The sequence below is a fragment of the Stegodyphus dumicola genome, chromosome 7, assembly GCF_044657685.1.
Source record: "Stegodyphus dumicola isolate Sdum_Otavi_A_Nest chromosome 7, ASM4465768v1".
Lineage (NCBI taxonomy): Eukaryota > Metazoa > Arthropoda > Arachnida > Araneae > Eresidae > Stegodyphus > Stegodyphus dumicola.
In genome coordinates this window covers 152,869,782-152,886,129 of record NC_140774.1, presented here as the reverse complement: position 1 = coordinate 152,886,129, position 16,348 = coordinate 152,869,782, and the positions used below count along the sequence as shown (strand labels likewise).

Below are 16,348 nucleotides of genomic sequence, written 5' to 3'. Positions count from 1 at the left end.
GTTAACTAAGAGAACTGTACTACTGCTTCTAAGATAACTATAATAACAATTATTTAAAATTAATCAAAAAATTGGCATAGTTTTCAAAATTTCTGCTAATCTAAGTTGGAGTTTCAGCCCAATTGTAAATTTTACATTGGCATTTTTTCTCCCGATTCAATATAATAACATATATTTTTTTTAAATAATTTTGTAACTTAGGCTTACATCAATATTACATTTAAATAAGTGCATTAAGATTGTTATCTTAATTTAGACAAAACAACTTTACTCACAGTACCTAAAAAAAAATTATATAATTTTTCAAAAGTGGGGATTAAGGAGGCATGTTTTCTTATGCCAATTACTTTAATGTTATACTATTATATTTTATCTAGAATGCTAAGCTAGCACAAAATCGAGTCAATAATAACACACGATACAATAAAAATAACTTTAACAATAACTTAACAAAATTAGTTCTCATTTGAAATATGCTTTACGCTATAACTTCTAAAATGTCATCTAGAAATATTTCATATCCAAACATATTATATATGCTTACTTGTACAGTCACAATGCAACTACAAGTTGTTGAAATATTATTTATTGGCTACCACATTCGAAGCAATCCACTTTTTTGCCTTTTGGGTTTCTTTTCTTTGGGAAAAAAACATATGCATTTCTATATAAAATATGTATTCTACACAGATCTTATGACAATGCAATGTGAAATATCTTCACTAGTCCACCTGATTTTCCTTCTTTTCTAGCAATGCGTTAATCTGCGTCTTTGTAAAAATATGCTTTAGACGTTTTTCCAAATTCTCCGATCTGTGCTGTTTTTTTCCTAAATGTCGTTGCTTGGGATTTTAATTTCTGCATTTCCGATACAAATTTGTTTCTAGATGTCGTCCACCTTCTTTGTCGCTGAGCAAACATTCTAAAATTTTTCTTTTCTCTATTTTTCAATACATTCTTGTTTACCTACACTTAGGTCATTCAGGGATATTGTCACTTAGGGCATTGTCACTTGTGAGTTTTATTTCAAAATCATTCACATTCGATTTATTCAGCTTCAATTTCGTTCTCGGCCTCAAAACAAATTTTCTTTGGGCTGAATTCGTGTAGTCTTTCAAAAGCACTCTGCATTTAGTTTTAAAATGTCACCGATTTCTTGGTGTTATTTCGTTTACTGCACACGATAAATTTACTTTCGGCACAGTACTGCATTTCAACAGTTTCTTTTGCGGCAATCCAAGTAAGTGATTTCTCATGTCATTTTCATAATCACTGCACAGAAAATGTTCGCCGCAAATTCTTGCGTTTTTCACATTAATAGAATCATGTCTTCGACATTTATGTATCCATTCTTTCGACAAAAGCAAATTATCCTTTGGGAGAGCATGAAATACAATATCTCTTTCTTTCGTATTTCTATAAGTGTTACGGCACGTTGCTACAGCACAAGAAGCCATATTACATAAAGGATACTTTAAATATAGAATTTAAAAGGAAAACTGACTAAAACTATATATATATATATGTGTGTGTGTGTGTGTGTGTGTGATGTACCAGCTTTTGTCCGGAATAAATAGATTGGTGAAGAATCATAGATGTAGTCGTAGCTTAAATTATCAGACGATAAGTTTAAAAAAGAGGATCCATTTATTATTGGTCAGGAAAAATAGCAGTTACAAAAATCATATCTCCGGAGTAAATAAAAAAGAACTACTAATAACTTTTTGTATGAAGTTTACTGCATCGTTACATTAAAGAAAAGACCCCGATATTCCTTTACGAGTCCTTTTATAGCCTCTGGAAAGGCGGAGCTTCCAAGCAATGACGTCAGCCATTCCAGTTCGCTTTAAATATCTCCAGAACATTCTATAACTGTACGTGTAGAAAAGGCGGGAAAAACAACTTGACTACGGGGCTGGATATTTAATTCCACGTACTTTCAAAATAAGAGACCGTCGCCATTAAAAATGAAAAGAACATACAGTTAGAAAATGTAAGTGTATTTTCGACTATGGAATTTTATTATTACATATATATATATATATATATGTAAGGTTTCTTTTAAATCAGAACATGAAGGTAGCATTTTAAATGCTTTTATTTAACAATAAGAAATAAAGAGTAATGAAGATAAATTAAGTGAAGATTAAATGTTGAAGGATTCATGTAATGATGCACAATCACAGACAGTCCTTTCACACAGAATTCCTCCGGCGTTGATAGAATACATTAGTCCCCAGCTAGTTTTAAATAGTATGATCATCTAAAGTCAGTTAATACACAAGAAGAACCAAAACTGCAACGAAGACATAAGAAGACCGTCTGTCTTCTTTAACTCTTGAAGAGGAGAGAGCCGTCTGCTCACATCTCCACTCACATCCACGTCTGGACGCTATCTAACGCTGTCTGGAATGATTCTTACTGCGCTGTGCGGTGATGACGTCAGCTGGTAATTCGCTAAGTCGGCATCGGGCGTTGATGATTTCCACAGCTTCGGCCAGCCTGAAGAGGCATCGTCCTCGATGTCTGTTGAATGGACATCACCATCATGTACCTGCAAAGAGAATTAAAAAAAAAAAAAAAAAAAAAAAAAAGAGTATTAGGTCCTTAGGTTTTGAGCTGATACAAACATCAAATCAATTTGACCATGGCTTCATATGGTCAGCCGCAGTAGATGTCAAATTCGGTCCTTCATGGCATCCTACTTTTTCGACTTCATATCTGGCATTTGGTCTAACAGCTATGATTTTATACGGTCCATGAAATTTCGGTCGCAGTTTCAAACCAGTCCCATACTGAGTTATCTGAATGGCTACCAAATCGCCAATCTTGTACAGTTTCGGTTTCTTACGTTTTTTGTTGAATTGTTTACGATTTTCTTCTTGAATCTTCAAAATGTTGTTTTTTGCATCTTCTCTCATTTCATCACGTTCTTGCATCAACTGCTTTAAATATTCTTCATTCAGTATCTCACTAATTCTCAGATCTTCTTTATTCTTCATTTTCGTGCCTATGAGAAGCTCAAACGGTGAATATTTCGTACTTCTCGTAGTTGTACTGTTGATTATCCTCTGGACATCTGGAACATACTTAAACCATTTCGTTGAATCTTCATGTGATAATTTTGACAAAACAGGAATCAAAATTCTATGGATTCGCTCAATCTGTCCGTTACCTCGTGGAATACCGGTAGTAATTTTAACATGTTCTATACCTTCTTCTGTACAGTAAGCTGAAAATTCTTTCGATGTAAAGGCACTACCTCGATCTGAAATGATTCTGGCTGGATTTCCAAATACAGTCTGTTGTTGCTTCAATTTTGAAATAACTTCTTGCCTAGTTGTTGATTTCACTGGATAGAACCAAGTAAATTTCGTAAAAGCATCGACAATAGTTAGAATGTGTTGGTATCTCTTGTTCGTTGATGGAAGAGGTCCAATAAAATCGATATGGTACGTACTCAAGGGAACGTTTTCTTTCGGTACAGGATGAAGAAATCCTTCTGCTTTTCCTTGCTTCTTGTTGTACAGCAAGGATGTCAAACTCGCGGCCCACAACAAATATTTTTGCGGCCCGGCCAATATATCGGCAAATAATAATATATAATAATAAAATAACATATCGACGAAGAAAAAAATGAAATGTTTACTGCTAAGTAATTAACGGTAATTTATTCAGTGTTGTTAGATTACTCACAGCGAGCTGACACACACACTACTTAAATTAAAAATGCGTGTGAGTAGCTTGCGTTCAGCTACCTTCGGCTTTTGGGGGACACGTGCACTCAGAACTTGTACGCATCCCCCGGTAGCCGAATGTGGCCGAACTCATGGTCTCAGTTTTCCAATCATAGTTTTGTACGATATATTGGTGCATGCATGTGCATGCACTTTGCTTTATTATTAATTATTACTTAATTCATATTGTTACGGATTTCATAGTTATTTATTTATTTAGTTTTTTTTATTTAGATTTGTAATTAGATTTGCTTCATGTTGCCTTAGCAACGCAGATGATTTTGAAAAGACAGCTGCGTTGGAAGGTTAAAAATAAAACAGCGCGTGCATTTAATACCTAATAAATAAATATCTCGTAATTGCTATTGCCATCCACAAAAATCCAGATATTTATAGATGTTTCCAGTATATTCGAGAAATTAATTATAAAGCTTATAAAAGCCGAGAACAAACAACTCATCTCAGTAGTAGCTGTAGTTCTAGCGAACTGTTTGTTTACTTAATGCTGTGATTGTTTTGTAGCGATTTCGCTGTGAGATAGAATTAGTTTCTCTGTTTTGAATTGATTTTTTGCTAAACGTTTGACATTTTGTGATACTGTTAGAATATTTTTGAAGAAATATTTCAGCATTTTGATTTATCTCTTGTGGAAAGAATAGATTTTTGTTAACTTTTTAACGTTAACCGTGTTTATTCCAGCCCTTTGTATTCAGTATTTCTATATCAAAATCAAGTGGTAGTAAAATTAAACGAAAAATCGCTGACGAACATAGAATATTCCAAGTAAAATGGGAATTAGAATATTTTTGCTGTGAAATAAAAGATAAAATAATCTGCTTGATATGTAATAATACTATTAATGTACCAAAGTTATATAATATTAAACGTCATTACGAACAACAAAAATCGAAATATAACAAGTACGAAGGATTAATGAGAGAAGAAAAGTTGAAAGAGCTCAAGTTAGGAGTGAAAAAGCAACAGTCCATGTTTAGTAAAGTATTGCAAGAAAGTGAAGCGGCGGTACATGCAAGCTACGTCTTGTCCGAGTTGATAGCTAAACATTCGAAGCCTTTTACTGGCGGTGATTTCATCAAGGAATTCCTAATGAAAGCTGGAGAAATTGTTTGTCCTGGAAATGTGAAGGCTTTTCAATCAATTTCATTGTCTCGAAATACAGTTGCGGAAAGAGATACTGATTTAGCCGCGAATTTAAGTGATCAGATCAAAGCAAAATCATCTAGTTTCGAAAGTTTCTCCATTGCCTGTGACGAGAGCACGGTTATTAGTGGCAAAGCTCAATTAGCAGTGTTTCTTCGTTTTTGTGACAAGAATTTTAACATTTTTGAGGAATTACTGGAACTAATACCGATGCCTGGTACTACCACAGGAGAAGATATATTTACTTGTGTTTTTGGACTTCTGCAGAAATACTTTGGCAAAATTAAATTCTGTAGCTACAGATGGCGCTCCATCAATGACCAGGAAAAACAAGGGCTTCGTAGCATTACTAAGAAAAAAATTAGTGAAATTCACGGTTCAAACATTCATCATATGCATTGTATTATACATCAAGAAGTTCTATGCACGAAAGTAATAAATATGGAGAATGTTTTGTCATATATAAAAAAAGTTATAAATTTTATAAGATCTCGATGTTTAAATCAGCGTCAATTCACTGCTTTCTTAAGTGAGTTAGATAGTGAATATTCGAGTTTGTCCTACTATACCGAGGTACATTGGTTATCTTGCTCCAAGATTCTCAAACAATTCTGGGATTTGAAAGAAGAAATATGTCAGTTTTTAAAAACGAAAAATTAAGACGTAAGTTTGTTTTACGATCCAATATGGATACAAGATTTATCTTTCTTGGTTGATATAACCAAACACTTAACGGATTTAAATTTATCGTTACAAGGAAAAGATCATATCATTACGAACATGTTTGACATAATTAAAGCATTCAAATGTCAACTAGTTCTTTGGGAAAAACAACTTAAAAATGAAGATTTGACGCACTTCCCGACGTGCAGCATGAACAAATCAAGTTTAGATGATACTTCTTCGTATCAAAAATACGCAGAAAAAATTGCAAATTTAACAACTGAATTTGAAACGAGGTTTAATGATTTTAGTTCCCTCGAAGACAAAAATTTTTTTTTTTTGTTTTCTTCGATTTTCTCAATAAGTATTGACTCAGTACCCAGCCATATGCAAATGGAGGTGATCAAGATTCAATGCAACTCAAATTTGAAAGCAAATTTCATTGAAGTGGGCGTGCCTGAATTTTACAAATATTTACCAGCCAGGTTTGAAAATACTCGAAAATTCGCATATGAAAATATTTCCGTGTGTGGTAGCACTTATCGGTGCGAGCAGTTATTTTCAGTCATGAAAGGTAATAAGTCTCCTATTAGAAACCTTATTAATGATGCTCACCTTGGGTCAGCGTTGAAAGTTATCATTGCAAACAAAATTTCTCCCGCAATAAGAAAGATAATAGCAGAGAAGAGATGTCAAGTATCAGGATGTAAACATTAAATTTTTCTTGTTCTTTTCTATATGTTTATTATTGTATTATTCGAAATAAATCTACGTTTCTATGATTTTTTTTTTCTTTTTCTTTTCTTTTTTTTTTTTTTTTTTTTTTTGCGGCCTGCCTAAGTTAAACCTTGTTTGTTTGGCCCAAGTGTACCTATGAGTTTGACATCCCTGTTGTACAGTATACATTCTATACAGTTAGCAATTACCTTTTCAACTTTGCATTTCAGTCTGGGAATATAGAATTCTTGCTCTACAGCATTCACAGTTTTATCTACAGCAAAGTGACCTTTTTTATGTACCTTCTGTATGATTTTAGTCTGTAAGGATTCTGGGACTACTAGCAGATCTTTACCATTTTCAAATTTGTACAAAATATCTTTTCTCACGAAGAATCCATTTTCTTCTTCTTTCTCAACTAAATTCTTGATTAATTTCACATGGTCATCTTCATTCTGTTGTTGTGCTAACCGAATCTTCTCAGTTACATCGGATGTGTATGATGTTAAAATTAGAGCATTTCTACTTAGAGCATCAGCATGTTTCATTTGGCTTCCTGAACGATGTACAATTTAGTAATCGAATTCTTCAATAAACATTGCCCATCTTGCAATCTTGGGAGTTAAATCTTTCTTATCTAAAGTTTTCTGAAAAGCACTACAATCAGTTACAATTTTTAATTTAGAGCCTAACAAATAGTTTCTAAACTTCTTCAGGGCTTCTATAACTGCAAGGGCTTCTAATTCGTAACTACAGAGTTTCTCTTGCTGCGGTGACGTCTTCTTACTCATATACTGGATTGGGTGATAATTACCATCGTCAGACAATTGGAGTAATACCGCACCAAAGCCTTGACTACTAGCATCAGTATGAAGTCCTAATGGATATCCTTGCCTAAATATATGTAGAACAGGTGCTTGAGAGAGAATTTCTTTTAATCTGCAGAAAGCTTCCTGCTGTTGTTCGGAATCGAACTTAAAACCAATATCTTTTCTAACTAAGTCACTAAGAGGTTTAGCTATTTTAGCATAATGCGGAATGAATTTACGAAAATATCCCGTTAGTCCTAAAAAGCTTTGTAGTTGTTTACAGTTACGCGGTTGTGGAAAGTTTCGAACAGCAACAGTTTTGGAAGGTGATGGTCGAATAGTTCCGTTTTCAATTACATGTCCTAAAAATTCAATTTTACGTTTTAAGAATTGGCACTTTTTGAAACTTATTTGTAATCCATATTCTGAAGCAGTTTTGAATACTCTTCCTAATTTGTCTAAATATTCAATTTCATCATTAGCCGGTATGACTATATCATCCAAATAAATAATTAGTACACCTTCATTTAGCAAGTCACGAAATACTGAATAAATATACCTTTGAAAAACATTTGGACTAATACATAAACCAAAAGGAGCTTTAAGAAATTCATAAATTCCATTATGTGTTACAAACGCGGTAATATTTGGTGCAATTTTCATCTATGTCTACATGGAAAAAGCCATTTTTCAAATCTAGTGTTGTGAAGACTTTTGACTGTTCTAAACGATCAAGTATTTCCGGAATTAAAGGCAGTGGAAATTTGTCTTTAATAATCTTCTTATTTAATTTCCGATAGTCAATGCATAAATCTTTTAGAATTATCCCGCTTGTTACACAAAACGATAGGGGCCGCATAGTTAGTTGCTAAGTTTTATTATTTTTTCTTTCAGCCATTCCTTAATTTGATCGTCAACAATTTTTTGTTCCGCGAAAGACTTGTATCTTCTATTTTGACAGACAGGAATTTCATCGCATAAATTTATTTGCATCTTAAAGTCAGATTGTCTATTTTTCCGAGGCTGGTACGAATTAATTAAATTACACAGTCTTTCTTTATGTTCGACATTTGAAATGTGCGATAAATCAATCTCGTTGACAGAAATAGCATTCACCAGATGTGAAAGGTAATTAAACGTCGAGCTACTTCCGCTTTCGGGACTTTTGTTTACATTAACGGAGACGCCAGACGATTGAGAAATATCATAAACATTCTTCAGTGACACAGCAATATTCAAATTTCCCATAACGCAACGAACGTTAGAATTTCGATATGACTCAGCAGTTATCAAGTTTACATTACTTTTATTCCGATAAGAAATTATTTGAAGGCCGTTCTCGGTAAAAAGAGAAGTTAAACTGATTCAATACATCCAAACCTAATACAATTTGATTACATAATGACTTAATAACATAAATTTTTGTACGAAGTGAAAAACCATCTATTGAAATATCAGAAATAAAAAAGCCGATGGGGTACGTTTGCTTTGATTCAATTCCGTTTAATGTGATATCGCTACAATTTAAACTAGGAGAACCAATCTGCTTGTGTAACTCTACGCTGCATATCGTCACATCCGAACCAGTGTCAACTAGACCATCAAATAAATGATTATTTATTTCTACAGTCTTCATAATTCTATCCTTATCAAAAATTCGTTGTAATAAAGCTTGTTTCTCGGGTGTTTGCTCTGGACAGTCAGTTGAATAATGCCCAAACTTTTTACATTTAAAACATTTTATACCCTTCGATTTGTTTACACAGTGCGATGACCAATGCCCAAATTCCTGGCAATTAAAACATTTGACCTTATTAACGTTAGATTGATTTCGGTTTGATGACGCAAGCTTACTTCTATCTTTAACTTGAGTGTTTACTTTCGGTTTCGGATTTTTAAACTTATCATTGTCCGATCTCATTTTATCATAAATTTTTAGCCTTTGTTTAAATTCAAATACTGTTTCGCAACCATATAGTATAGTTTTCCTAACCACAGAATCGGGAATACTATCTATAACATATTTAATTAATGAAGCATCTTCAACATTACCTCGCGAACACATTTCTTTCATTTTCAAAAAATACTCATCTAAAGATTCATTAGGCATTAATTTACGCTTACATAACATTTCATGCAATTCAGCAGAATTAAAAGCTTTACCATATTCAGATTTCAAAAGCTTTTTTAACTTACACCAGTCATTAACTTTAGGTTCACTCTGAATAAATCGTTTCGCTTTACCTTTTAATGATCTTTTAGCAAAAACTAGTTTATGCAAATCACTCAATTTCAAAGAATTTATAACATCTTCAAATTCATCAATCCATTCATCAACATTTTCATATGCATTACCAGAAAAAGGATTAACAATACTTTCAATATCCGAAAAACTGAGATGAGGTTTAAAATGATCTTGAATTGGAAGCTGCATACTGTTATTTACTTGAGACTCATTAAAACCAGGATTGTCTCTTTGATTATCATCAAGCACTACTTCAGAAATTTTATTAATAGTTTCATCTTAAATATCACTATTTTCTTCATGCAAAATATTTTCAAATAATACAGATAAATCACATAGAAAAGAGACAATTCGGGTTACTACTTCTGATTTTGAACCTTCTGAATTTATGCACAATACATTGCAAACTTTAATTAAATCATTCAAAGTAAAACTATTCTGCACTGCATCTATTTTCTTATTAAATTCTTCAGAATCTGGTTTAAATGTAAAGCCAGAAAATTCACGTAATCTTTTCCGGTTATTTCGATCTCCATCAGTATTAAAAATAAGCTTATGCAAACTTTTGATTTCAGAACTTTTACTGTTCTTTAAAGCTGCTTCCAATTCTGGAATTTCTACTAACTTCATATTGGAAAGAGAGTTTTCTTCTCTCCCGACAGATGATCGTCGTCAATAGGGTAATCCACACTTTATACGAGTAATCCAATAACTCCAATAACTCGTGACAACAGTTCACTCAGTCAGTTCAAAGCACAGTTCATAATGTCGCTCGCACACTTTCGAGTTCGAGGCCGCACAGATGGTCGCCATGTTGTAAGGTTTCTTTTAAATCAGAGCATGAATGTAGCATTTTAAATGCTTTTATTTAACAATAAGAAATAAAGAGTAATGAAGATAAATTAAGTGAAGATTAAATGTTCAAGGATTCATGTAATGATGCACAATCACAGACAGTCCTTTCACACAGAGTTCCTCCGGCGTTGATAGAATAGATTAGTCTCCAGCTAGTTTTAAATAGTATGATCATCTAAAGTCAGTTAACACACAATAAGAACCAAAACTGCAACTAAGACATAGGAAGACCGTCTGTCTTCTTTAACTCTTTGAAGAGGAGAGAGAGCCGTCTGCTCGCATATATATATATATACAATTATTAAATATTTGCATTATTAGAAAACAAATATGTATGATTAAAATTAATTTTAGATATGCGACCTCCAGAAAATCGTCTCGCGACTGAATGAAACTACGGTTTTAAACGCGCGAAATCAGAGCAGGTGCAACACAGACACGTCAAATTACTTCCAGTTAAGCCCCTCCGTGAGGCTCGCGTCGGCGAGGAGTCGAACAAAGAAATGACCTAGCCCTTCTATTTATTCCTGTGATAAATAATCTTGTCGTTCGTTTATCGTCTTACTGTAATCATAAACAGGGGTGTGCAAGGTCACTGCAATCCAATTCTTGGAAAATCAGGGCACACAATAGGCAAGTAATGCTTAGGACGCCATGTAATATCATGCAGTGAACCGAAGAACTTGAATGAATTTCTCCAATTTAAGCAAAATTCGAAGCTGATGCTACGATGGGAGTTTTGAAATTTTTAGTTATTTTGGCGAAAAGGGAAAGAAATGAATAGATTCGATAGTATGGGGCTGTACAAGGAATTCCTGTGTTAGAGAATAGACATTTTTAAATCTTAAGTTTCCTTAACTTCTGAATAGGGAATTTTACATTCTTGCGATCTTTTTTTAAGACTTATTGCACCTTTGCTTTGTAACCATTCATAGCTTGGGGGAATGAATGTATTGAACAATGGACTGGTGAGATTAGGGACGAAATTATCTCACTTTTTAATCTTTCCCAGATAGACAAAATTTGCATGTTTTTTTACCCAGCTCTGTTAACTCTGTGTAAGTGAAAATTTCACAAATATTCACTCGCATTGCAAGTTGTAAATATTAGTCTGCATTGAAGATAAGTGAACATTATTTGAAAAATACAGAATGGTTGTAGCTAAGTCAATATCTGCCGAAAAAATATTTACCGAAATTTACAGTCGGTGTGCTGGGGAAAACTTGAGACTCGATAATTTGTGCTCATAGAAAAAATTTGTATATGAGAAAAACAAAAAGCAGAGCATGAAGATGTTGAAGAAAAATAGAGATGTATTGGTGATGTTACAAAATCAGTCTTCCTTAACTAGTTTCGGCTTAGCAAATGGTGTTCATAAAAGAGATGAGGACAACGAGGATTTGCCTCTTTTTAGAGGCTAGAGAGGAGGGACCGAGGCATTTCAATATTGTAAGATTGCAACATGGTGCTTTTTCGAACGCTGATGTCAGTGTTGTTATATGTGAAGGTCTGAGTGATGACAGAAATTACTAGAGTGAAAAAGCTAACATTGAAGCTACTTTTAATGGGGAATAAAAATTTTGTGGGGAGGAAAAAAAAAAAAAAAAAAAATAAATAAACATGGAAAAAGAAAACTTTACCATAGCAGATGCCAAGCTTGTGATAAATACATTTTTATTCACACAAACCGTAGAACCGAAAGTGTTGGACTGTTATCAATTTTAGGAAAAAAATATAGATCAAGTATTTGTGCAATTAACATCACGTCAACAAAAAACTGTAGGTTATTTTAGTTTTTAGATGATCAATAAAAGTTTCATCAATATATTTCTGTTATTTATTTTAGTGTTTTTGTATTTTAGGTACATAAAATCATTATTCATAAGCATAATTGTGTACTTCAGAGGCACATATGTATTTCGAGACAAGGGTTTAAGCCGTAACTTTTATGTTAAATAATTTATTGTGTAAAATTATTAACGTATAGTGAAACTGAAAAAGAAAGAAAAGTAATAACTGTATGTAATAATAATATTAACTTGTAGAGACATTAGGTTAATTGGAAAAGCCGGAGACATGAAAAATGAGCAAACGCCTTCGCCGGGAATCGAACCGCGGACCTCTGGAATACCGGCCCAGCGTGCAGAACCACTACACCACGAAGACACTCTTGGAAGGAAGAAATACCTTATATATTTCCCCTTTTAAAGGGCGACTGGAGTTTTTAGGGAATCCAGTCACTAAATCCTGGGTGAGGAGAATCATCATCCAACACTCTTTTAGTTCTGGCGCCACTGTAGATATATTAGGTTAACCCTTTGAGGCGCGCGATATTATTTTTATAATTTTTTAAACTAAAAATTGAATATTGATATCCAATTTATAATTATCATAATATTCAAATTTTAATTAGAAATTGAATATTATGATCCTAGAGACAAACAATATATGAATTTAAAAAAATCTACTTTTGCCCATTGTTCTGTGAGTGGTGGTCGCACTGTGAAACCACCGTGCGTCTAGGACTTTGAAACTTACTACTGTGGTAGTAAGAAAAAAAAAAAAACTTTCCTTTCTCCGTGTGCGTTTCTAATAAACGGCGAAATTTACGAATTTGAAAGAAAAAAAAAATTATGTAAGAATTGCATTATATATAATTTGTTTACATTATTTTACAAAGTAAATCGTCAGAAAAAATTAAAAAATAAACATTTATGTAATTTTTCTATAGCAGTGAAAATATTAGTACCTACATAATAAGGACGTTTGGCTAAATGGATAAAAAAACTCAATAAAATGACGATAAGAAAAAGACCAAGTGGTGTTCCCCCCCCTCTCTCCCAAAGAACATTTTTTTTTTGTTTTGTTTTGTTTCGTGTGTGTGACTCTGTTCAAAGCATGTTTTGTCTTTTTGGTACATGCATAGATCCAACTGCACGTTTCGCACATGTATCTTCTGTGAAGTTTCTTCTTTGTGCTACAAAATGCACACTGCCTGGATGTAAATTTCACTGGTATGTATGTCCAGCGTTATTTAGTTTCTTTGATCTGGCACATGGAATTTGTGGTCTTTTATGTTAATGGGGGGGAGCTTGGTTTTTTTGGCTTCGGTACGGATCGTTCGTTTCCCATTCATACTTATTTTATTCGTATATCGTCCGAAAATGTTTTTAATTTAAATAAAACTTTACGCGATTTTTATTTTTAATTATAGCAAAGTATATTTACATTAAATTTAAACCACAGGAAACAATTTATAAAATCACAATACTAGCTTGAGGAGCAAGTGTGTTGAGGTCAGAGAAAAGTCTCTGGTCTGGTCTGTACAGATATTGCCGAAATAGCGCGCAAATGCGCAACTTGTCCGGCTCTTGAAAATAAAGCCCAGTGGGCACATGACTTTGAAAATTCTTGACAAGTAGGTAAGGTCAAAGGTGGTTACAAGAGAAAAGTCTCTGGAAAAGAAAGACCTTTTTATGCTTATGCTTTACGTTCACTACAGGCATCAACTTCTTAGAGTTTAAACCTGATCATTCTAACTTGCCATACGGGCATTCACGGTTGTAGAAAAATTTAGGGCGCTAACACGCCACTCACCTGATGGCGAAAATAAGAGTCTGAGAGATCATGCAATCAGAGCTTTAAGGTGGCAAGTCAAGGTGGCGTACACTAACATAATAAAATTTCAAATGATTTAAAAATTTCAATTTTTAAGTCATGAAAATCATCTGAGTCCTGACTGAAGAACATAAAACTGCTTAGTGAGAGATACGAGATAATATCTAATTCTTGAGAATTATAGAGAGGGTATGAGTATCATGTGACCGGTACTAACCAATACGGTAGGATTCACAATGGTAGGCGTGGTGAGTTTCACTTTGTACAAATAACACTAAAAGTCTTTGCATAAAACATAAAAGTCTGCATAAAACAAAATTGGTCTAATAAGTGCTAAATACAGAGTGCGTTTAATTTTTAAGCTAAATTTAGATTTCAGTTCTCTGAGGTTATACAGGGACATGTAAGCTCTATTTGCTTTGGTAACTTGGTTAATTACATGGTCTTTAACTCTTTGAAATCCAGACCCTTCGCTAAGCTGTATCCTCAAAATACCCGAACCGCCCGAAATACTTTTCCAGTTTCACAGCAATTTCCTCCCCTCCCCGTCCATTAACGCAGAAAATAGGTGTGAAGTTGTCCAATGACATCCTTTGTACTTTCTAACAAAGATTCCATTAGCCTTTGACCCCTTTCTTTATAAAACTATTCTAAAGGTCAGATCAACAAGCCTTTCCGGCTTTGTTATGATCACGACTGAGATTTTGTTATTTCCGTTATTTTTATAGGAAGGAATAAATTGTTTAAAAATAAATATAATCCTTAAATTTTTAAACTGCTCTTTTATTCATGTTTAAAGCTTAAAAGCACGCTGTACCACAAAAGAATTAACAACGAAATGTCACGATCAAGCAAAAGATAAAAAAAAAAAAAGAAATCCTTAGGACAAGCTGTCTGTAGTACAAACTGATACAATGCATTTGGGGAAAGTGCACCTGCTTACCACATACCTTAGGAGAGGGAAGAAAAGAAGATTACAATCTCGGCCGTTTTCGGGCGGTTCTGGTCGTTTCAATGTAAAGCCGTGTCGGGCGGATTGGATGTGAAGGAGTTAAAGCTAAGTCGTTAATCAAGAATTACTCGGAGATATTTAGCGGACGAAAAGACTGGGATGATATCATTTCCAATTTTTATGTCACTATTTGTTCTCTCATTTTTCCTGTAACGACGAAAGTGAACAATACTGCATTTTGAGGTATTAAATTTTACCTTCCAGAGCTGACACCAGGCGACGACAACATTCACGTAGAGTTGGAGGTTGTTTAGAGCTAACTTCTGGCTTCTTGATTGCGACAAAACCACTGTGTCATCTGCATATTTTAGTGTTTTAAACCCCAATTGATTAGGTAAGTCATTTATAAAAAATATTAAAAAGCTTTAGTGCGATAACTGAGCCTGGCGGGACCCCACTTTGTATTACTTTCTTCTGTGACAGAGTATCTCCAACCCGAACTTGAAAAGTTTTTCTCTTCAGATAAGAAATCATGAGCTTCACAAAACTGATGGAGAACATGCAATTATTGGTTTTATAGATCAGGCCGTCGTGCCAGACTCTGTCGAATGCTTTCTCCAGGCCTAGGAAACACGCCGTAACTCCTAATTCCGAAAATTAAAAAAAAGTTCTGAAAATAAATTCTACAACATTAAGTACTTGGTGGGTTGTGCTGTGGTGCTTTCTGAAGCCGAACTGCGCTGGGTCGATCTGATCAAGGCGTTCTAGGTGACTTGTGATTCTTGAGTTAAGAGCTCTTTCGAATACTTTGAAAATCGCCGGTAAAAGGCTGATGAGACGATATCTGGTAGTTTCTGATATATTTCTCCCCGGTTTTTAGATTGTAATAATTATAGAGTGTTTCCACTGAGAGGGGAAGTAGCAGTTTCTTATGCACGCATTAAAAATGTTAGCAAGTAATACGAAACATCTGTGGGGGAGGGCTTTCAAGGCTCGATTGTTTATTCCATCAAAACCTCGGGCTTTCCTGATGTTAAGTCTTTTGATGATGTACTGAATTTCACCTGCTGAAACAAATTTAATAAAATCTTGGTGATCTCTGCCTTTGATGCTATTAATTTCATTTTTGATCTCCTCTTCGTGTTGTGGGTCGGTCGTAGGGTTTGGCCGAAAAGTCTCTTCCAGCGTATCAGCGAAGACATTCGCAATGTCAGTTTCGGAGTGGTGGGTCAAGCCCATGTGATTTAACGGCGCGATACGATTCGTCTTTTCTTTCAGCCTATCATTAGCAATTTTCCAAATTGTGTTTGTATCTGCGCCTATGTTAGGAAGTCCTCCACGAAGGCATCCCTCGCTTTAGGCAGATAGCCCTAGTGTGCTTTGCCATAATTAAATACACCACACCACCACATCTGCGCCTATGTTATCCAATAAATCTTCCCAACAGCTTGATTTAAAATCATTAATATCATTAGAAATTTTTCTGCTTAAATAATTAATTTGCCTTTTTAAGGTAGGGTCTTGAGTGATATTATGCCTTTTCCTTAATTTATTCCTTTCTTTGATAGTATTTAGGATATCATCTGTGAGT

General features: G+C 34.1%; 2 protein-coding genes across 6 annotated transcripts in view; one reads left to right on the top strand and one right to left on the bottom strand.

The window, feature by feature from the left end:
- egg (SET domain bifurcated histone lysine methyltransferase eggless) overlaps window positions 1-16,348 on the top strand; it is a 318,317-nt gene that overhangs the window by 51,765 nt on the left and 250,204 nt on the right. The gene's annotated exons all lie outside the window — the stretch shown is intronic.
- The window catches only part of LOC146996550 (uncharacterized), a 193,038-nt gene that overhangs the window by 164,444 nt on the left and 12,246 nt on the right, over window positions 1-16,348 (bottom strand). The window contains exon 2 of one of the 2 annotated variants that reach the window (XM_085820929.1): window positions 1,848-2,554. The exons of the other annotated variant lie outside the window; for it this stretch is intronic. Within the exon in view, the coding sequence (XP_085677055.1) occupies window positions 2,393-2,554 (162 nt within the window). The 3' untranslated portion in view covers window positions 1,848-2,392. Of the gene's footprint in view, window positions 1-1,847; window positions 2,555-16,348 lie in introns of those variants that run through there. 2 annotated transcript variants of the gene reach the window in all.